This window comes from Chinchilla lanigera, unplaced genomic scaffold, assembly GCF_000276665.1.
Source record: "Chinchilla lanigera isolate Chin_1 unplaced genomic scaffold, ChiLan1.0 scaffold00001, whole genome shotgun sequence".
Taxonomy (NCBI): domain Eukaryota; kingdom Metazoa; phylum Chordata; class Mammalia; order Rodentia; family Chinchillidae; genus Chinchilla; species Chinchilla lanigera.
The window spans coordinates 94618-119113 of NW_004955402.1; the positions used below are offsets into that span (position 1 = coordinate 94618).

General features: G+C 37.3%; 1 protein-coding gene across 7 annotated transcripts in view; it reads right to left on the reverse strand.

Moving 5' to 3' along the window:
- Positions 1-24496, reverse strand: part of Ak9 (adenylate kinase 9) — a 127818-nt gene that overhangs the window by 93914 nt on the left and 9408 nt on the right. For 4 of the 7 annotated variants that reach the window (XM_013512310.1, XM_005372538.2, XM_005372536.2 and 1 more), the window contains exons 6-10: positions 19611-19723; positions 17556-17744; positions 13483-13611; positions 9633-9707; positions 5038-5136 (exon numbers count right to left, since the gene is read on the reverse strand). In XM_013512310.1, the coding sequence (XP_013367764.1) occupies positions 5038-5136; positions 9633-9707; positions 13483-13611; positions 17556-17744; positions 19611-19723 (605 nt within the window). The remainder of the gene's footprint in view (positions 1-5037; positions 5137-9632; positions 9708-13482; positions 13612-17555; positions 17745-19610; positions 19724-24496) is intronic. The other 3 variants (XM_013512375.1, XM_005372537.2, XM_005372541.2) reach the window with 3 other exon arrangements.

Sequence of the window (24496 nt, forward strand, 5' to 3'; positions counted from 1 at the left end):
ACTACATGGTGAGACTCTGCCTCAAAAATCAAAACAAAACAAAAGAGGCATCCTTTTCTTACAAGTGACTTTAATTTATTCTTCTTTATGTCAAAATAATACTCCGTTATGCATAAATACTGTATTTTCTTTATCCATTCATCTGTTGATGGCCATATAGGCTGTTTCCAAGATTTAGCTATTATGAGTTGTGAGGCTATAAACATGACTGTGCGTGTATTGCTGTAATATGATGTCATTTACTCTCTGGGGGAGATACCTAGAAGTGTACCTGGATCAAATGGAATTTCTATTTTTAGTGTTTTCAGGAATCACCATCCTGGCTTCCAAAGTAGATGTACTTGTTTACATTCCCACCAACAGTTTAGAACCCCACACCTGCAGTCTCATAGGCATTTGTTGTTTTTGAGTTCTGGATGATGGCCATTCTTTCTGGAGTGAGGTATAATTATAGGGGATAGTGAATCTTAGCATTTCATTTTAGATAGAATAGTTTTAGTAAAGGCCTAAAAATGTGTTCTGGGAAACTGTAAACTTTGCCTGGGAATGTCTACCCAGATAAGGAACACCAAGGCCTAGATAACCATCTGTGACCCTGCCTAGGTTGTTTCATTCCTTCCCTGGCCCTAAATAAACATTGTAACCATAAAGGAAATGTGTGGTTGTCAAAAAGGGGGACATACAGAACATAATGGGAGAAACATCTATCATGGCTAGACATGTGACCAGAATGTAACTTGGGTCCCATGGAATAAGAGAAAAACCATTTGGCCACTTGAGTCAGTGACATAACATCCCAATCTGTAACCATGGAAATCCAAAACATATTTAAGAGTGGAATAAAGATTAGCAGAGTGCCGACGGGTCCCAACTTGTTAGCTGGGGATGAACGGTGGCCAGCCTAAAATTCAATAAACTCTGTTTGCCTTAAATAGAGTCTTCGGCCCAGTCTTTGGTCTTCTGTGGAATTCAGCCCGCTTTGCCATTACACAGTCTCAGTGCTTCTTTGATTTGCATTTCTCTAATGGCCAAAGAAAGTACCTAGTTACTTGCAGTCCCTGCAGGAGCTCAGTTTTGCTGCTCTTCTGTGACTGGGTGAATGATCTTGCAGTTAATATTGATTTGCGAAACCCAGGATAAAATTAAAATTTATTATTTTGCTCCAAAATTATTAAGAATCTCAAGGCTAAAAGAGTAGTGCATTAAAGTAAGGTGGGGCCCTTCTAAGAACAGGATCCTGTGTGAAGTCTATGAAGATAGCCCTGACTCCCTCACCTGTTAGGTATTCTGAATGTCACCTCTGGTCCCAGCTACTCTACAAGTACACTGTCATGTAAACCTTACAATAATGCCATCATAAGAGTTACTGCCCATGTACTTTTACAAGTTATACAGTCTCAGACCCATATGGAGCTAGAATTTAGGTCCAGGTCAGTCTGACTGGACACCAATGCTGCAGCTTCCAGTGTGCTGGGTGCTGGCCTGAGGCTGTTCTCCCCTGCCACCCACATACCACCTCCTCTCTACCAACTCGTGGCTTTCACACTGCTCACCAGGGCTAGAATTTCCAAGCAGGTCTTTGTTCCTCTCTTGCCCCTTTGAACCAGTGGGTCTTTTCTCTGGCTGTGTTATGGTTTGTGTCTGGCTGTCCCCTCAAAGTCTCATGCAGTCATGGGATGGGCTTCAAAAGTTTATAACTGATCCATGATCCAATGCTGGGATTATGGGTGTGAGTACTACACTCACCTGGGGCGGGTAGTTTGCATACCATAGGAGGGAGGGAAAGAGGTTTGCTATTTCCTCTGCTGCTCCTCCATTTTGCTCTTGTTCCTTTTGCTGTTTTCTGCTGCCATGAATTGTTGCCCTTTGCCATGGAGCCAGCCAAGTACAGACTGAAATCTCCACAAACTATAAGCTAAATAAACATTTTCTTCCCTAATTTTGGGTGTCAGATATTTTGTCCCAGTAACGAGAGAAAAGTGACCAAGACAGGCTGCATAACAGAATGTCCTAGGGAGGGTTTTTATTTTTTTAATTGCCATAAAATATACATAGATTAAAATTACCATTTTAACTATCTTAAGGTAGAATTTGGTGTTATCAAGTACATTCGCAATGTCCCACAACTATCACTGCTGTCCTTCCCAGAACTTTTCCATCATCCCAAACAGAAACTCTATCCATAATTCCTTACTTTTCCCACCCTAAACCCCTAGTAACTTCTATTCTACTTTCTGTCCCTAAAAATTTGCCTATTCTAAGTATTTCATTTAAGTGGAATCATAATATTTTTGTATCTGGTTTATTTCACTTATCATGACAGCTTTAAGATTCATCCATATTATAACTTGTATCCTTGTATTCCTTTTTAAAGACTACATATCATGTATTCCTTTTTAAGGTCAAATAATATCCCATCATATGTCTGTATCATATTTGGTTTACCCATTCACTTACTGGCAGACACTAGGATTTCCCCACCTTTTTACTCTTGATGATATAGCTACTATGAAAACTGGAGCTCAAGTATCTGTTTTAGTATCTGTTTTGTATCCCCCTATGATTTGTGACATTGAACATCTTTTAGTTCCTGCTTTCAATCCTTCAGGGGACAGACCTAAAAGTGGAATTCCTGGATCATATGGCACATACTTTGTTTAACTTTTTGAGGAACCACTAAATTATTTTAAACAGTACCTGCACAATTTTATGTTCCCATCAGCAATGCAAGAAGACTCCACTTTCTCCTTAATCTTCACCAACACTTATTTTCTGATTTTTGCATAACATCTACCCTGATGGGTAGGAGGTAGTACCTCACTGAAGTTATGATTTGTATCCCCCTATGATTTGTGACATTGAACATCTTTTCATGTGCTTATTGACCATTTATATATATGTCTTTTTTTGGAGAACTGTCTAGTTCTAGTCCTTTGTCCATTTATAAATTGAGTTCCTTTATTGTGGTGGAACTGTAGGAGTTTTTTATATATTCAAGATCTTGGTCACTTGTCAGCTATATAACTTACAAATATTCTCCCCTATCCTATGGCTTATCTTTTTTTTTTGGTTTTTTTTTTTTTTGGTTTTTTCTCTGGTACCGGGAACCAAACTCATGACCTTGCGCTTGCCAGGCAGGCGCTTTTGCCGCTGAGCTAAATCCCCAGTCCCCTATGGCTTATCTTTTGACTCTACTGATTATGTCCTTTGATGCCCAAAGTTTTTAATTTGCTCAAAGTCCAATCTACCTATTTTTTCCTTTGTTGCCTATGCCCTTGATGTCATATCCTATTTTACTGTTTTGTTTTAATTAATGCCATATATCTATCCCAGAAATTCTGTTTTAAGTGGTCTTGGCCAATGCCAAGCTTTAATTCATTTAAGAAGCTTCCTAGATGACCCCAATGTGCAGTAGAAATCACTGCTTTGAACACTCTGTTCATACTGAGTCTCTAAAAATCACTTGGATTTTAGCTGAAGAGTATCCATCTAAGATCCTTCAAAACACAGAAAAACTTTGTCTCAGTTACTTTTCCTATCACTGAGACAAAATACCCAACACTCAAACTTAACAGAGGAAAAGTTTATTTTGGTTCATAGCTTGTAGAGATTTCTGTCTATAGTTGGTTGGTTCCAAGGCAGGGTGGTCTCATAGAGGGGTATGGCAGAAGAGAGACAGCTCATGGCGTGGCAGGCAAAAGACTGCAGAGCCAGTGGCAAGCCTGCTTTTCTTCTGTCTATCTACACTATAAACCTATTGATTGGGGCCATTCACACCCAGGGTGGGACTTCCATTATCCATACCCAGAACTATGCTAAACCAATTCAGTTACCACACATCCTTAATCCCAGTATTACACACCCCAGATCCAGCCACCTCTGAAAAGCCCCACCTTTTGAGTATATGAAGTTTTGGGGGGGACATCTAGTTATAAGTCATAACAAACTTGGAAATCAATCAATTTAAATCAACTGGGTTCCTATAGTGCATCAAATGTTAAAGATTCTTAAATTTAATAAGATATACATTTCCAGGTCCCATCTCCGGACATTCTGGCTTATTACACAATGTGCAGTAAGTTGCCCAGGTAGACTACCAGGCAGAAAGAGTGCCTAAGGAAGATAAGTAATGAACACAACCACAGCAAACACAGAGGCAGCCTCTGCCCTTTTATAAAAAAAGATCAGGTGCACGAGTGGTACATACTTAGTGAATTACAATAGTACACCTCCACATTCAGATAGTCCTAAGGGCAAATTGGGAAATGGCTTCAGGTTTTACAGATAGTTCTTATTTGTCCCTCAGTAATCACTAGAAGAAGAAGTTCAGCACATATTTATGTCTCCCAGTCTCTATGCCCACCTTTCTTCCTCTTTAGCACTAGTTCATGATACTGAGGGCCCAACACATACATATTCCACTACACTGGCCCACTGAGATCTGCAGATTACATGGTAAAAGATAAAAAATGGTCTTTCTTCAGTGATTAATTTATCTGAATTATGATATCTATTTATGAGGCTGGTAGTTTTTAAAGTTTCTATTTCTACAAAAACTTATTTCTAGAGTAAAATTAAACTTCTGAGCATGAATCAAATACCCCAGTTAAGTCTTTACAACCCTTTTAGCACTTAGCAGTTGTAATTTGATTACTTTCACATCCATAGTCCAACAGTGCCGGGGACAGCCAAACATTTGGTTGACTGACTAAAGAAATAAATGAGTACATAGAGTTGAAGGTTTTTATCTCTTTGCTTTCTTTGGTGTTATGAAATTTTCAAAGTGAACTTCTGTTTCTTTTTCATTATACCTATGGTAAATGTTCTGGTTTTACTGTTTTTCTTCATTTGGAAACTTGTTTTTTGGTATTTGTTTTCTAGAAGAACATTTGTGCTAACATTATAGCTCTTTTATAGAAGACAAACCCACTCTTATAAAAGATATCCCTGGAATTTCTTTTAGACCTTAAAAGATACAAAATAAGATCCCAACAGATACTGAACAGTTTGACTTTCAATCAGTTAAATAAAACTTACATTGTCCATCATGTCATTAACTTCTTCCTCTGCAGTTTGAAGTTTGGTTAAAACAGCTGCTCTTTTTAGGTTCAGATATTTAAGTCGTTCCATTACCATCTAAATTTAAAGAACAAATATTTGACTACATTGGTATTTGAATATCCAAACACTCTGAAAAAGTGACCAGCTCATGTCTCAAACCCATTCTTCAGTATCAGGCTAGAACCCTTGCTTGCTTCCCCTGGTGCTTGCAGGCTACTGGCAAGTCTCGGTGCTTCTTGGCTTGTTACATCACTCCAACCTCCGCCTCTGTCATCACAGAGTCATCTTCTCTCCTCCCATATTGGATGAGGACACATCTGATCAAGTGTGACTTTATCTTAACCTGATTACCTAATTCCAAGTAAGGTCCCACTTGTAGGTATTGAGCTTAGGGCTTAGGGACTGAACCCAGGGCCTTGACACTGAGCTATATCCCCATTCATTCATTCATTCATAGATAAGGTCTCACTAAGTTGCCCAGGCTGAGTTCAAACTGGTGATTCTCCTGGCTCAGTTTCCTTGAGGGGCACATTTCAAACAGTGATAGTCTCCCCTATGGGCCTCAAATGCTCACATCTTGAGATGTGGGTCTATAGGACCTCTTTGGGCAAAGGGAAGGTGACCAAATTAAGATGGAGGTAGCTATTGGAGTTATGCTGCTGTAAGCCATGAAATACATAAGGACATCAAAAGGCAGGAAAGGCAAGGGTGGATCCCGGAGTATCTGGAAGGAACACGGTCCACTTACACCTTGACTTTTGACTTCTAGCTCTCCCAACTGTGCGACAAAAAGTTTCTGTCACTTTACACTATCTGGTTTGTGATACTTTGTCATGACAACAGTAGGAAAAAAGTTTAGACCCTATATAGGAGAATCTAGGTAGAAAAAGAGAAAAGAGGCTAGTGCACAGAATCTGAGATAAAAGCTGGGAAGATAGACAAAATCGTGGCAGTGTGTGGTAGTCTGTAGAAGACTTGTTATTTGTTCACAATTTAAACTTCCCTCTCTTGGCTTGTCAACTCCCATTTTGGATATGGCTCACTTCCTTATTCCTCAGTGTTGAGGGGAATGTCCCTGTAACTTGCTTTGGTAAATGGAATGTGGGTAGTAGTAGTACCTGCATGAGTACGTGTTCCAAGCTGCAGCCTCCATAGGCTCAGCAAGTTTCAAGCCCTCGGTATGTCCATCCCCTTAAAGTGTGTCCCAGATGTTAAACAGTGGAGTTTCAGGGTATATTGAAGAAGATCATGGTGTATTCTGATGGAGTAGGTGTGACTATGTGGGGAAAAAAGAGAAAGAAGAGCAGGTAGAAGGATGGGGTTAATATTTACAAAAAGTAGAAAACTGAAAGACACTAACTGGGGTGAGTGGTGGTAGAGTATTGCCTTGCACATTTAAATCCAAGATGACAATAAAACTGAGGAGAAAAGACTGGTAATAGAATTTAAGAGGTACCAGCAGTGAGAGAATTTCATGCCTCCTCAAGGATGAGGGTAGACAGAGAACAGCTCACAGGGACTGAGTTCTGGGGCCCTCCAACACTACAGGTTAGAGACTAAATGTGTGTCCAGCAAGGCATAATGGAACTACTGTGGCACAGGTCCCAGAAGCTGAGGGAAGGAGAGAACAGGAAGAAGTGACCAGCTGCACCAAATGCTGCTTCTAGATTAAATGAGATGAAGACTGAAACTGAGCACTGGCTTTGGTCACAAGGTGATCACTGGTGATCTTGGCAACAGCACATACCCAAGGAGGAGCTTTTCCTTGACTTGGCTCCACCATTGTTATTCTGTTACCACCAATGAGATCCAGCCAGAAATCTGGGTATCATCTTTGACTTCTCTCTTCCTAATTCCTAGATTAAATTACTCTCCAACTCCTGCCATGTTGACTTTTAAAATTTCTCTCAGACTCAAAATGTACAACAGATGATAGGAAAGTGAAAGAAACTGCTCAAAGGAAGGAATCACTGGGATGAGGGAAAGAAGAAAAAAGAAGGCAAAACATAAATACAGATATGAATAGCTGCGATGACTGTATTTCTGTTGTCTGATGGTGTATTAAAATGAACAGTTAATGCTCACAATTTTTCATGTTCTGATCGACTTTGCATGCTTGTGTCTGGTGGTCTGAGCAACTGATTTGCAGGTAACAATATGCAATGGAATTACAATGGTGAACTCCTACCACCTTGTCTAGTGAAACTCTGTATTATCTCTAAGATTTTGTTGAAGAATTATTTTCTTATTCTCTTTAATGGTTTGAGCAGTCTTTCATTCTTACATCTGAATCTGAGCAACATAGTTGAGGATAGCGATATGCAATGTAACAACCACTGTTGATTTGTATTAATTTGTCTTGAGACCCTATATCACTTCAAATGTTCTTGCTTTGATTTGTTTATGTTCGCGATACTGGTATGCTGCTACTGTTCTGTTTTGTTTGTTTGTTTGTTTCTCATGTACTACTGTCTTTAAAACAAAATTTTAAAAAAATCTCTCTCAGACCTGTTCTGTCCATTCCTAGGGTCCCTACTCTAAGTTAAACTACCATCTTTTACCTGGCTGACTGCAAAAACCAGAACTAATCTTCCTACCACAAACCTTATTCCATTTCCATTTTTTCCTTTACACTGCAGTTTGAGTTTGTTCTGAAATGGAAAGAGTATCATTTTCACTCTCTGGATTAAAAGCTTTCACGGCTGTTAACTACTGGTGACTAGTTCCAGAGTCTTGACATGATCCCACTCTTCCAGCCCCATTCCTCCTGATGTGCCCTGTGGTGTCCTAGTCCTCCACTCTGTCCCACAATTTACTGTGCTCTTTCTTGCCCCTGGGCCTTTGCACAGATTCTGTGCTCAGGAGAGAACCCTATTCCCACCCACCCCTGCCCTAGCCTTCAAGACCTAATTCTTTCTCTTTCTCTAAGTGAAATTTCAGACAGGTGGCCCTCCTTTATCAGACTGCTTCATCCTTCTGTTGTGAGATCCTATAATACCTTGTACTTCTCTGTCTTAGCTTAGACAACAATTTAAATACTGGTTTTCCCTTCATACATTGGGTACTAAAAGGGGAGGGACTCATGGCCTCTTTTCCATCTATATCCTGAGAATTTATCACACTTAATGCCAGATACTTACATGTTTAAGGAAGACTTATTGAAAAGACAGAGTCTTGGGTAACCTACTCAAGCCCCCCTTCTGTCCCTCTCTTGGACAGAAGCTTTCTTTCCTTTCCCTCAATATATTCTGCTCTTAAAAAAAAAAAAAAGGAAGACTTACTGCATTTTTTGTATTTTTTTTGTAAAATATTTTTAGGTTCCAATTTCTCCACATCCTTATCAACACTTTTTATTGTCTTTTTAGTTTTGGTCATCCTACTGGGTGTCAAGCAATATCCCATTCCACTTTTGATTTACATTTCCCTTATGCCTGATGATATTAAGTATCTTACCATGTGTTTACTGGTTGCTATTTGTTTTTTTTCTTTGAGGCAGTTTTTGTCATGAAGGGTTTTTTTTTTTAAGAAATAAAAGAACGAAAACATTAACAAACAGACATCCATTTACAAAATAGCATAAGAACAATACAAACAAAACAGAGTTACAGACAAAGTTGTAGGAAATTAACAATGGTTGTTGTACTACTTATTGATATCTTCAAAGTCGTTTCTCAAGAAAACAAATACAGACATATAAGACTGACCAAACAAGTAATCATTAATTGTTCCTTTCTGAGGAGCAATAGAAGACAGTACTCCAACTATGTTAGCTATCCTGTATATACATACTTACATAATTTCCCCTCATGAAGGGGTTTTAAATTCACATATAGTTTTGATTTAAATAGGAATAGGAATATAACAGAAAATTGTAAAATGTCAAAAGAAAATTTTCAAAAATTAATGGTGTTAAAAATGTAAATATATTTCTGTTTATTGATATAGGTACAATACTATCAACAGTTTTCAACTTTCCAGCTAAGATACTCTTACTAAACACTGAACTTGTAGCGGTAAATGGGCTGAATTCCACAGAAGACCAAAGAGCTCTATTTAGGGCAAACAGAGTTTATTAAATCTTAGTCCAGTCACCACACATCCCCGACTTGCAGGTCAGGAACGTGGGGCGACTGGCCTTTCTTTGTTTCCACCTTAAATACACCTTTGGTTTCTATGGTAACAGATTGGAATGTTGCAGCTGTTGACATAGGTGGCCACACGTTGTTTTTCTTGTCCCAAGTGACCAGGTCAGGCCCTGGTCATGAGCCCAAACACAATGATACATACTTTCTGCACTCTGTTCTGTATGTCCCCCTATGATAACCACACATCTCCTTTATGGTTTCAATGTTTATCTAGGGCCAGGGAAGGGATGAAACAACCCAGGCAGGGCCATAGGTGGTTATCTGGGCCCGGGTGTTCTTTGTCTTTGGAGAAGCATTCCAGGGCAAAGTCAACTGTAAAGTTAACTTTTCATAACCCCTCTGGGATGTTTCTCAAGACACATTTTGAGGCTTGTACTAAGACTAGAATTACTCTATCTTAAGGGTCACCGTCCCCTACAAACTCACCATGAAGAGCTCCTCAGGAGACTTATTTCCATCGAGCTCAATGAGATACTGGGGATTATGTTCGGCCATTACTTTCTGTAGAAAACAGAAAAGAAACCTTATACATGGGATTAGCCGGACATAGTGGCACACCCCTGTAAGGAGGCTGAGGCAAAGGACTGCTGTGAGTTTGAGGCCAGCTCTTAGTATAAACTACTTTTGCAATTACTGAGTAATAATATATTTTTAAAACCAAAAAAGAAATGGTTGAAAACAACCCACTAAATATTTTAACCTACCTTTCAAAGAATATAGGAACATTAAAAAATTATACTGTGTTTACAGTGTGTAGTTGTGTAAAATCATTAAATTGTGATATTAACAGTGACCTTGCAAAAGTATAAGGGAAAATTAATTATAATGTTAAGTGAAAAGGTAAGATCCAAAGTTATGTACACATTATGATCTTAAACATGCAAAAATTAATGTTCTTAATTATATAATGTTCTTCAATAATTACAAAATAACTTAGAGCATCCGGGGAGGGTGTGAGACAAGCACAGAGAAGCACAGTACACTTCCTGGCCCCAGTTGTGCCCTCACCAAATGTGTTTCTTCTCGCTCTTCTCACTGATGTAAATACTGCACACAAATAAATGTTCAGTAACACTGAGTCAGCATCTTTTTCCTGCATCCCAATACACTGAATATATGAGCTAGGTTTATAAAAGTAAATTTTATAAGTAAATTGTAAAATTAAAGGCATTGCCCATTGACTTTCCAAAAGGTCATAACAATCCAAAGCTCTTACTAGCAACATATAAATATGTTCATTTCTTCCTGCCACCACTAGCTATTTTAGCTTTTACACTTCTGCCAAACTAAGTTGAAAAATGTGATTTATTTTACCTTTTATTTTCTATTGAGGTTCAGAATTCACATATCCATCTTTGTTAACTGCCTAATTACACCCTTTGTGCATTTTCCTATTAGATTGTTTCTTTTCTTTAACATTCATGGAAATTCCATAACCCTTATCTGTCACATGGATTGCAAGTATTTTATCTTTCTGTAATTCATCTTTTGATTTCTTTATGTCTTCTTCTACAATTCAAAATATTTTATCATATATATATATATTCACATTGTTTCTAGATTTCCTTTCTTTTTGTTGTTGTTGTTTTGTTTTGTTTTTCTGGTACCGAGAATTGAACTCACAACCTCGCATTTGCCAGGCAGGTGCTGTGCCACTGAGCTAAATTCCCAGCCCCTAGATTTCCTTTCTTGTTTAGATTTTTTTCTACCTCAAGATTATATTAGAGGCTCAGCACTAAGGAGGCTGAGGCAGAAGGATCACTGTGAGTTCGAGACCAGCCTGGGTTACAAAGGGAGTTCAAGGCCAGCCTGAACTGCATAGACAGACCCTGTCTCAAAAAGACAAAAAAAAAAAAAAAAATTATATTAGAGGTTAGGGATGTAGCTCAGTGGTGAACCACTTGTCTAATACGTGTGAAGCCCTGAGTTTGATCCCTAGTACTGCAAAAAAAAATACATCAGTAGTCTTCTAAATTTCCTTCTACTATTTGTTTTTCATATTAATGTCTAAAATCAACTGTATTTTATTTTTGTACATCAACTATGTTGGATTCTATCTGACCCCTTTGTTCCCAGAAAGTAGGGATGGCCAAGAAATAACCCCTACTTTCATCCTGATTCCTCAAAGAGATAAAAATGCTGTCTCCATCCTTCCTTATGACTCCACAAAACTCAAGGATGGTTCCCTTGTTTACCTGCTTCCATAAACCCCAGGTCCACTTCCTTATCCTTTAGAAGTTCTTCAGTGAATATTCTCCATATTGCAATAGTCTGCAGAAAATCAATGCCTTAGTTCCCCAAAGCATTTTTTCACTATCGTGTTCATGGTTAGACTCTAGAGTTTTTATTTTTTAGACAGAGAGCAGATTGTGCCAACATTGTTTATTTAATCATAAATAACTATGATCTAAACAAAACAGTACATAAGGCTCTTCAATATCTTAAGTCTTTCCTCAAACCAAGTTAAGAGTGGATTTACTAAAGTGAAGGGTGTGAACACTCTAAGGAAATGGATACACGTGCCAGACAGGCAAGAAGGAGGCCTGACATTACCTACCCTGGAGCACAGAGCTGGACATAAACAGGTGATCTTTTGACTAGTGTACTCTGCAGGTGTCACCTAAGCTTAACATCTATCTAGGTTCTTGGCTTTGAATTCTCGCACTGTTGGTGTTAGGGCAAATAATCCTTGCCTAGGTTTTGATGCAGGACCTAGAAGTTTTCCGTTTTTGGACTTTTGTAGACAAGCTAACAAATAATGGCCATACTAATTTATACTCCTTTTAATGGGGTATAAGAGTGCCTTACCATATAATTGCTAGCATTAGGAATTCTTATTACTTGGACGTCTTTGAAAATTTGATTCAGGAAGTGATATTTCATTATTTAGATGAGAATTTCTTTATTATCAATTAGGCTAAATATGTTTTAGAGGCTCATTGCTCTTTTGTATTTCCTTTGTATAAACTGTCTGCAAATGTTTGTAGCTCATTTATTTCAGAAGGGTATAACTTAGAAGTTTAAAAGTTATTTATATGACCTTTTATATATCAAACTTTTACATCTTTCAACAGAGTTTTAACTTAAGTTTTTATCTATGTATTTATCTTTCAGAAGTTTTACATTTAACGAAATGGAAGCTTTTCCCATCAAGCTCTGGTCATTTGTCCAGCTGAACCTCTGTTAGGCACGTACCACATCCAGACTTAGGGCATTGCACTGGGATGCATGATGCCACAATACAAGACCTGGATGCTGTCCTTGAAGAGACCACCTCCACTTTTTTACCCATGAATATCATTTTCTAATGTTCTGAGCCTGATTCCACTTGTGCTTTATTTCTTATTCAGTGCCAGCCACTTACGCAGTACCCAGGACAGAAAGGAAGAACTGATAGTTATTTAACTTACTCTTAAGAAGCCATATGTAAAGGCCAGTAATAGAAGAGCTAGGGAGGAATAAAAGCCATGTTTAAGATGATGATTAAATCTGGTTCACATTTTGGAGGATGGATGAGAAGGAAAATGATCTACACAATTTGTCTTTAAGATATTATTTTAAAAAGGTATGAAGCAAACTCTTTTAGCTTCTCTGTCAGATGAGAAGAGACAATCCTAGAACTGCTTTTTGTTTGTCTTCACAGTTCTGTTGCTTATAAAATCTGCTCAAATATCCAAGTTCAATAAATTTTTTTGACTAAATCTCCAATACAAGTGATTACATTTGGCAGAATCTTCCTTGGATTTTGAATATATAAAACATGTTTCTCACATAATTGTAATGTCAGTAATCACATTTTCAAAATACTAATTATTTTAATTAAAACATTTGTATTATAATATATAATGGTCTTGTCACGTTTACATATAGCCAACTTTGCATGAGGTGACCATAGAAACCAATTCTTTAGTTTTCAATTTAACTAAGATAACAATTCCCTTTAGAACAAAAAGTGCATCTTAGGTATGCAGTTATTTTGCTAAACCCATAAATTATAGATCAATTTTTTTATGAAATAGTCACTAATATAAATTTTCTAGCCCCCATCCATAAATGAGTTCCTCTAGTGACATATGAAAAATGCAGTTCATTTGTCACTTTTCAGCAACAAAGTTGCTTTGCATGAATATGGTTACAACTACACTTTTTGGGTTGGAAGCATTTTCTAACAGCTTAGAGAAGAATCAAAAGAGAGATAAAGATGTGAAAGCTATTTAACCAGAACCAAAGCACATACACCAATATTTGCATTTTTAGCAACATATCTTGTGCTTACTTCTAGAGCAGGAAGAGCTGTTTCCTTATAAAGTTTAATAATGTTCTGAACATTTTCCAAATAATCCTCAGGCCTCTGAACTAAATGTTGAAGACTTTCAGCTACCATCTGCATTTCAGCAATATATGCCTAAATGAAAAAGAAGAGATTTTAACTATCGTAAGGTCAATGATTCTTCAGTTTATGAGCCACATCCATCCTCCTTGTCCCTAGATACCACTTTAGGGTGAGAAGAAGGGGAGAAGGGAAGACTAGAGTCTTATGTTTTTATTGAAGAGAGACTGGACACTCTTAAGGGTCTTCATTAGATGAAATAATGTTTTAAATTGACTTGGATGCTAATTTCTTTTCTGCTTCCCAGTAAGTAGGAAAGAGTAGGGGAAGAATTCAGATTTTTGAAGACAAAACAGAAAAACTGGAGTTTCTCTTAATACCTGAGCTTGTAGTTCATCCATTCATTTCTTTCTCCATTCAGTAAATATTTACTGACTGCCCACTATAATTCAAATACTGTTCTGGGAGCTTGAGATACAACAGTAAACAAAACCATTTCATACACTGCACTCACAGAGCTCACATGGCAGTTGGTAAAGGCAGCATAAACAAGAATACGAATAAATATACAACATATTAGGTGGCAAGGATAAGTACTAAGAAATAAAGCCAAGAATCATGGGAGAAGGTGCTATTTTTATCAGGTGGTCACGAAAGGGCTCTCTGAAGGAGTGACATTTGTGCTGAACCTAGAAGAAAGGGACAGAGCCACACAGGCAGAAAGTATAGTACACTGGTGCCTCAGTTCATGAACTTAACTCTTTCCATGATTTTGGTTGCAACAATATTTGAAAGTAAGTTCATGAGCCAAGGTACCACTGTACCTGTAAAAGTTTTCAGTCCAAGGGTGAGTGTTCTATATCATATTTAATATCATAATTAGTCATCCTTTCCAGTTTCACCAATGCAAACAAACACATAGTTTACACAGTTTGAATCACATTATCTATATAAGCCATTTTATAACCTGGTTTGTATATATATATATATTTTTTTGTTTGTTTGTTTGTTTTTGGTTTTTCTCCGGTACCGGGAACTGAACTCACGACCTTGCGCTTGCCAGGCAGGCGCTTTTGCAGCTGAGCTAAATCCCCAGCCCCTGTATATTATTTTAATAGCCAACTAATCATTACCTTGTACACTATATTCAATTATTTAATCATTACTCTAGCTGGACAAGAAGAATGTTTCAGGTTTTTACAATTATAAATAATGCTACAATGAACAATTCTATATATAAATTTTTAAATGCTAATATTTCCCTAGAATAGTTCCTAAAATTAGGATTACCAAACCAAAGTTTACACATTTCAAGGTGGCTCACTATGCACTAACTTTTCCAAAAAGTGTTATCATTCCCTTTCCAGCAGAGGGCACTGCAAACGCGCTTGAATTCACTGGTGCAATCATTATACAACTTCATATTAAGCACCTCCTGTCTAGCCAGCACTGTAACAGTCATGGAGATATACTCAGTAGGGCTGACAGTTTATAGGCAAGTAAGAACATAATAAAACTTCAGAAAGTAACCCTAACCCTCACCCTAAAGTGCTATGAGCAAAATAAAGCAAGATAAGGACTTAGATTTCCACTGTCCAGCATGATAGCCTTTAGCCACATGTACCTGTTTAGCACTGAATATTTGGCAAATGCAAACCAAAATGGTTCAAAGTGTGAAATGTATAGTAGATTTTTGAAATCTAGTATGAACACAGAATGTAACACTCCTAACATTTTCATACTGATTATATGTTCAAATAAAATTTGGGTTATATTGGATTAAATGAAATGTATTACTCAATTACTTTCCCTTGTTTCTTTTTACTTTGAAAAACATGGCTCCTAGGAAACCTAGAATCACACATGGCTCACATTATATTTCTATTACATTGGTGCTGGCTTAGAGTCACTTGCTGGACATGTGACAAGGAAAGGGACGAGGGTAAGAAGGAACAGTCACGTGAAGAAGGCCTGGAGAACAGTGTTATTGGCAGAGGGCAGAGGAAACAGTAAGTGCAAAGCTTGAAGCTGTAATGAGCTCAGCATAGTGGGAGAAGAGATAGAAGGCTAATGTGGCCAGAACACAGTGAGCAGGTCAGCAATCAGGGTTGAGATTACAGGGGCTGGGCCACGGCCTTATGAGACCTCTGAAGGTGTCTGGGTTTTAACCCAAAGGGAATGGAAAGTTACTAAGGATATATAATTTTAATGGGTCTGGTTTCTGTAAAGAATGAAGTGGAAAGGAGAGGAGGGTAGAAGCCAAGAGAAAATTGACAACACCACTGCAGTCATTCAGTAAGATTGCTTAAATTGGTGTGCACCTCAGGATGAAAACACTTAATGCAATTACTGGCCAGTGACCTGAGTGGGCAGCAGGTCAACTCATTTAACTTCTGGCCTTGGCTGTGTCAGGCAAAAGGGCCCTGGAGGTTGAATCCAGTCCAATGACATAAGGTGACTAGCCTACACTGTATTTGAAACATTTTGGATTCACTGCCAACAACTTTTATTTTAAAATACTGATTTTTTGCTTCTCTGTGAAAGTCAGAATGCCTGGAAAAAGTAGGCTGGCATTCACACACGGCAACAGCTGGGTTACCAGCTGGGTTACTCAGCCCAGAGCTGAGTGGCAGCTGGGCTATGTGGGGCATGAGGGCCATTTCCTGTCCAACAAAGCTTTCTGCAGCTATGGAAACATCTGCATTGGCGCTGTTCAGTTAGAGAGACACAGGCATATTTGACCAAGCATTTGACATGTGACTAGTACTACTAAGGAACTAAATTTAAAAGTTTATACATTTTTAACTGATTAAAATCTAAATAGCCAGTGGGGCTAGTGGCTACCATACTGGACACTGAAGACCTAGCCTGCTCTAGGTCCTCATTCTCCCCAATTATAGCCCTAATTGATACCAGGGCCTGCAACTAAGTGAGCATCGACCCCTATAAATCATCATACAAATGTGTATTGCTTCACTCATGCTAAAATGAAACATTTTTATTCCATTTTGGATGAAGTTTTCCTTATAAAATTCTAGAACAGATGTTGATTATTACCTAATGACTTATTTTCACAGATGATACAGATGGGTTTGTTTTGGTTTAGGTTTTGTTTTTTGCAGTGCTACAGATTGAAGCCAGAGCCTTGTGCGCATGTTAGGCAAGTGTTTTACCACTGAGTTACATCTCCAGCCCTACTTCATGGTTTTAGATGAGCTTTATCATGTTAACATTTTTAAATGAAAGAATAATGTCAAAGATTTATTTAACTCATTAGTGAGGAAACCAGCAGGATGACAAAGCAAAAGTATTTATAATTACTGGATTAAAATTGGAAAGTTAGACCCTAAGGCAGCTTAACATCCTATGTGGCCATAAAACTGTGGCTTTTGGGAGTTATCTTTTCTTCTGAACAAATAATTTCCAATGCATCCATCTATAAGCTAACATCTGATTTCACAGTCTAAGGCCTAATAGGAATTGTCAATAATAGGCAGACTGAAGACAAACTTTCCTCTTTAAGTCATAACAGAGTCATTCCATGTCCTGTTGCATTATGTCTACTAGTGTTTACTTTAGGATTGTTGCAACAACATATATGTGTGAAACTAGACTATAGATTTCAGGTGCTCTCTTTGTCAGAATTTAGAATCAGAATTGTGTTAGCTCCATACGTTAAATCATGCCTGAGCTACTCTGCTCTCCAGCCACAATTTGCCCTTTATTGCTTTTACTGCTTAGCAGGGTGCTTGACACATGCAGGTAACAACTGTTGTAGACAAACTGTCAGAATATAAAGGGACCTCTATTGTCATTGGAAAGTTAAACCTGGCCTTGAGATTATGATCTAATAATTCTTTAAACACATGAAACATTTTGGTTTATGTCCTCCAGACTCAATAAAAATTTGAAGAAAATGTAATTTTTTCTAGTATCTGCTATTTTCCATTATTTATACTATCATTAATTTTATCTATAGTAAAATTCAAGGGTACAGTAATGACCTATATGGATATTACCTCTGCTTCTTCTTGCTCTTCTTCCTCTTCTCCTTCCACTTCAATATTCCCTTCTTTCTGGGCATCTTTCTTCTTCTTCCTACGACTCTCAATGACTTCAGGATCCCACTGATCTCTACTGTATATGTGCCCTGTGGTACTGTGCTGTCTTTGCCCAGATACTCTTTGGCATAAATCATAGTCAGGGCACTAAGTAAGGGACAATATTATTAAACCACCAAAAACATTCTCAATATGCTTCTAGTATTATTCTCATTCTGATTATTATACGTTCTGATCTTATGAAATGCATAAACCAAAACCTTTCTTTAAAACCTGAACAAATACAACGTGACCACAAAACACAAGTTTTATGCTATGCCAACATTTTCATTTGTCCATAATTACTAAATATGAAAAAGCATCAGCAGTTTTAAATTGAAGAAATAGGATTAGAAGAACAGTAGAAAGAGTAGAAAAACAAAACATAAGATCACTTTACTGCAAAGAATGCAAGTTCACAGCATCCTATCAGATTGTTGAGAAGGCTAAAAATGGAGAAAAATGGGGAAATATCCACATACTTACAGCAAAAACATTAATAATATGCATCCTCAATACTTATTATCATTTACTGCTTTATGGGGAAAGGATTCTATAAAATTCCAGTCATGAATGGGACCTGAAAGATTATTTACTCTAATTTTAACTTTAAATTTTGTAATTGAGAAAAACAAGACCCATATGGGAAATAAAAGCCAAAACCAAAGTCTATGAGTAATTTCTTGTTTCAAAATGCTTTCATGTGTGCAATTTTACTAAATTTTCAGACTAACATTTTAAAATAAGTAAACCAATGTAATTATTAAAGCCACTTTGCAAATTGTAGAAATACAGGTAGGTTATGAGATTTGTCTCAGATCATGTCACTTGGATGTCCTCTAACCCATAGTCTATGCTCTGTGAGTGTTTTATTAACAGTAATGATGGCTTGAGGTTGTAAATCTGAATGTTTTCTGAGAAAAAAAGAAATCTGGATGAGCTGGACATGGTGGTGTATACATGTAATCCTAGCACTCCAGGAGGCTGAGAAAGAGGAATCACAAATTTAATCCTAGTCTGGACACTTGAAAGACTTAGGGAATATCCTGTCACAAAAATTTTTAATGGGTGGGGATGTAATTCAGTGGGAAGGCCCTCGGTTCAATCTCCAGTACTACCAAAAAAAAAAAAAAAAATCTGGATGATATTCTACCACAATGATTCTCAAACATTAGGGTGTGGTTGTACGTAACTCAGCTGGACAGCTTGCTAAACAGAGATTTCTGCTTCCCCTTGTAATTTACTAAGATTGAGGAGAGTCTGAGATACTTCAAGTGATTCTGATGCTGACCACATTTTGAGAACAAAAGGAAACAAAGAATATTGTTTCATCTTATTTGATAAACTCCTTAAAAGTCACCAGGTACCACACAGTGACCTAGCTGATGCTTGTATGAGTAAGACACTGTTTCTACCTTGCAGGGGTCACTGTTCACTTAGTTGCAGGCCTAGATGGGTTCTCTCAATTGGTGATGTCAACCAGGAATATAAATGGGAAGACTGAGCACCTAGGGCTAGTTAGGACTTCACTGCCCAATATGGTAGCCACTAGCCACAGTGGCTACTTAGATTGAAATCAATTAAAATTATGTAAGAGAGCCTAGGAAGAAAATGGACAATTGTTACATAGGGAGTGAATAATGTGAGAGTAGAGTATTATGAATGGACGTCAGAGAAGTACAGTATTCAACTCTCCTAAGGTGAGCAAGGGGGGAAGGAGCAGGGAAAATTCTGAGAAGATGCCAAACTGGCTTTCCTAGAATGTCTAAGATCACAGCTGGTGAAGCAGCAGAAAGTGTTTCCTGTGGATGGAGCCACAGGTGCACAAGCACAGATATATGGGAAAGTGTAACTCAGTCCCTTTGATACATCAATTACTATTTTGATAACTACTTAAAAATTATGAAAACATTCTTTGAATTTAGGAACTATCAAAAAGAAAAGTTTTCTATGCTAAAAAGACAGTATCTTTACCTTAATATTGATTATAATATCAGGATTCAAATTTACATTTTTAATGAATTCTATTTGCTGTAAAGTAGTCATAGCATCCTGTGAAAGTGATGGTATCTCAGTGAGAATATAACCTGTTGAGTAAAATATAATTTAAAAATTTATGAATTATCAATACATGAGAGCATGGGTTTATTACTTACAAAATATCTAGTTTTTAATAAATATTAACAAAGGTCATAAATTTTACCTGTAAAAATTTTAAATTAACAATTATAGTTATTGCTACATGAGGTATAACTATGAATATATAACTGATTTAAAAGACTCATCATGGAAGACGCCTTCTAGGCCAGCTCTAAGAAATTCCAAGTCAGTTTAATTTTAGACAAATGAGGTAGATAGGGAAGGAAATTTCAAAGGTAGCAATTCTTTAACTCATGGTAGAAATGCTTGAATGATGAATGGTAAAAGTATATTACAACAGTTATGTGACATATTATTGTCTTTCTTAAATTAGTATTTTATGATATAATAGAACATATGCATAAAGTTTTATATAAGTTCTACAATAAGAAAACACCCATAACCACCCACACCATTTAATAAACAGGGTGGAATATGATTTGTGCATTCTCACCTAGAATCCTGAATCGTTTCTCAGAAATTCACTGTTTAACATTATTGCATTAATTTCCTTAACACATTTCTCTAATCATGTCATCTACTTTTGATATGGCAAGAGAGACTCCATTTTCTGTTTTAAACTCCATATTAAGAGAAGTCACGTAAACTTTACTTAAGCCGGAGTTCACCCCAGTTGCCTTGGCTAGTTATCAACTCAGAGCAGAGTCACAAAAGGGGAACAGAACAAACAGGACAAACTGGGAAGTGGGCTAAAAGTTAAATTGCAATGGTCACTTGGAATTTGGTTGTCTGACCTTCTGGAAGAAGTAAACTTTGTGATAATTGTGTGATATTCTTGTAAGATTCCCAAAAATGAGGTAATGGTTACTATAGAAACCTAAAATGTACTTAAACTGAACCTGAGACCCAGATCAGTGCAGACATCTTCTCTGGCTCCTGGTTACAGACTGTCCATCAAGTGGCTCAAATAAAGTTTTATTTGTTCATGCCTTTTTGGTTTTCTTGTGAGTGCCTTACTCAATGAACTTGCTTGCTATATCACTTTCTTGAGAAACTTTTATTAATAAAGGCTCAGTTCCTTCAATGGAAATTAAAAGCTTTCAATCCATTTTTCTCCTATTTTTACAGAATTTTTTGGGGGGAGGAACTGACAAACTACATTGGATATTTGGAAAAAAATTTATAAAAAATAAAGAAGTGAAGTGAGCCTGTTATTTAAAAAAATACAAGGGCTAGGGATGTAGCTCAGTAGCACAAGAGCCTGTCTGGCAAGCGCAAGGTCCTGAGTTTTACTCCTGGTACCAAAATTTAAAAAAAAAAAAAAAAAGTTAAACAAAAAATAAAAACAATACATTACATTTTGCCAATTAGATTCAAGTCAAAATTTGAGTTTTGGAAAACTTGAACCTACTGCCATGAACTTGAATCTTCCTAATTCTTAAAGCTTTCCTTGTTAGGGTTGGTGATGATATAAACAAGTGTAATTCTGGATACTGCATAATTGGAAGATGTGCATAATGCAAATGAACAAGTATTTGCTAAATGATCAACACAGTGTGTTACAAAATCATGCATAGGAAAGAGACTGTCCAAGCACAAGCTAGCCAATGGATTTTCTTTTAACAGAATTTGGAAAGTTCACTGATATGATTTCAAATGTTACAATGCAACTAGCCTTTAAAAAACCTTCCACTTATAAAGTTTTGATGTAGGATTAAGAATATGCACAATTATTCTAAAGTCTATTAAAACACTCCTCTCTTCTCTAGCTACATATCCCAGTGAACCTGGATTTTATTCATGTACTTTTATGAAAGCAACGTGGTTACAGGAAGTGTGGGATTTGGGTTTTTGTGACCAATGCACATGTACAGTGGGATCTCTGGGTCCTCTAGGTTCAGTTTTGGTGCTTAGCAAATCACCAGAGCTGATAAGCTCCTTGCCAACTTCTCCAAGCCCGAACACACGTGGGAGACGGAAGCACAGATAAGGAACTCCCCATCACCACCCTGTATCTCCTGGAGACCAAGACCAGCACCTGCCCTTCCAGGCTGAAGGTGGAAGAATGGCGGCTTCCGTGCCACTTCTCACCAGGAGGGCTAGTAGACACTTTGCAGGTGACCACCCAGTGTGCATCACCCCAAACAACAGAAAACTGACACACACTCCAGGTTACTGTCCAGGGGTCATTAGCTGGCTTGGCACAGTGGGAAGGAGGAGAAATTTACCATCTCCATAAAACTGAAGAGGACAGGCTACTGGTTTCAGATTGAAGTGAGAGATTCAGGGACACCAGGTAGTTTTGTGTCCAGCCAGCCCTGCTATGTGTCAGACCTAGGCCAAGCTGACAGGGGTGGACACATCAGTGACCGATGACTTGTAAGACCTTCCACAATATTCTACATCTGGGGTAGGAGTGCCCAGCCTGGGGCTGTCCACAGTAACTAAGGAAAATGAGTTTACCAGAAGCAAGAAGCAACAAGAACCTTTATGTGATCATAGTAGTGTGATAATAGGTTTATGTGTCCCTATCTTTCAGAGATACACACTAAAATTTGCAAATGAACTAATATGATATTAATTAGCTTCAAAATAAAATAGGTTGGAAGAAGAAAGTTGATACAGGTATAGGATACAAGATCAGATAAAAATTTTCATTGTTGAAGTTGGGTAAAAGACTCCTGTGTGTGTGTGCGTGTGTGTGTGTGTGTGTGTGTGTGTGTGTGTGTGTGTGTTTGATCTTTACATTAATCCTGATGGGTAATTTTGTGTGAACTCATCCCTAAAAAGAATCTTAAAGTTTATAAACTGTGAGTAGCACAACTAATTTTCTCTTTTCATAATTTTTCCTTTTCTTTTGCCAATTTTTATCATTTATACCTTGTTTTTGTAGCCACCAAACCACATAAATTCTTTGTTTTTATTTTAAAAATAAAAGGAGGAAAACATTAATAGACAGACAACCTTTTATAAAATAGCAAAAGAACAGTACAGACAATACAAGGTTACAAACAAAGTGGTAGGAAATTAACAATGCTTGTTGTATTACATATTGATATCTTCAAAGTGGTTTCGCATGAAAACAGATAGAGACATGCAATATTGACCAGTCAAGGACTCATTGACAGTTTCTTTCAGCAAAGAAATAGAAGACAGTAGAAAAACTATGTTAACTATCCCCTATATACATACATACAAAATTTCTCCTTCTTTCCCTTCTCTTTTCCCACATCCCAGTTGCCCTTTACCCTTGAGTGTTTTCCTATCATTTCACAATGTCTCCTAGCTTTTATTCACTCTTTCAGGTTTTACACTAGTGAAACAATGCGGTGCTTGCACATGCAGGTCTGATTTATTTCACTTATGAGTATGGTCTCTAGTTGTGACCATTTACCTATAAAGGTAAATTTTTTTACCTCGAATTTTTCTTTATAGCTGAGTAATATTCCATTATATAAAAGTACCACAATTTTCTTATCCAGTCCTCAGTGGATGGACATTTGAGTTGCTTCCACAATTTAGCAATTACAAATTGTGCTGCTATGAACATAGGTGCACATATATTGCTGTGATATGATGTTTTTAGATCTTCTGGGAAAATACACAGAAGGGGAACAGGTTGAATAGGACCTCTAGACCTAGTTTTCTGAGGAATCTCCAAACTGATTTCCACAGTACAAACCACATAAATTCTTAAAGAAGTAAAGTATAAATATTTATTTATGTACTTATACACATGCTTCAGTTTCAACTACTATACTTTTTGGGGTCATTTATTGACCAAAATTAGAATTCTGTGACTGTCCTTTTTGCTATTTTACTTGTCTAACCTCTTATGATGTGGGTATTTTTTTCCCAAGTTCATCCTCTTTGTCACTGATGAATAGATAGAAAAATAAATATATAGTTTACATATCAGCTGTTGAAAAGACAACCCACAGAGTGGGCAAAAATTATAGCCAGCTGTCCCACAGACAAAGGACTTATATTTAGAACATACAAAGAACTGAAAAAATCAGATGCCCCAAATTTAGAGATGCAGCCCAAAAACGAGCATCTGAGATGAATACACACTTCTCAGATGCAGAAATACAAATGACAAATAAACATATGAAAAAATGTTCACCACTGGTGATTCAAGGGATGTGAATTGGGCCAGGGATATAGCTCAGTGGCACAAGAGCCTGCCTGGCAAGCGCAAGGTCCTGAGTAAGATTCTCGGTACCAAAAAAAAAAAAAAAAAAAAGAGAGATGTGAATTAAAACAACACTTAGATTCCATCTCACCCCAGAACGAATGGTTATCATCAAGAAATCAGCCAATAACAAATGCTGGCATGGCTGTGGAGAAAATGGAACCTTTCTCCATTGTTGATGGGAGTGTCAACTGGTGCAACCACTGTGGAAATCAGTAAGGAGATTCCTCAAAAAACTAGGATTAGAGGTCCCATTTGATCCAGCTATTCCCCTTCTGGGTATCTTCCCAGAAGAATTAAAATCATCATACCACAGAGATATATTTGAATCTATGTTTATAGCAGCACAATTTGTCATACCTAAATCTTGGAAACAACACAATGCCTATCAACCGAGGAATGGATAAAAAAGATGAGGTCTTTTTATACAATGGCATACTACTCAGCCATAAAGACAGAAAACTTGAGACTTTTATAGGTAAATGGATGCAACTTGAGACCATACTCATTAGTGAAATAAATCTGACTCACATGTGTAAACATTGTATTGTCTCCCTAGTGCGAG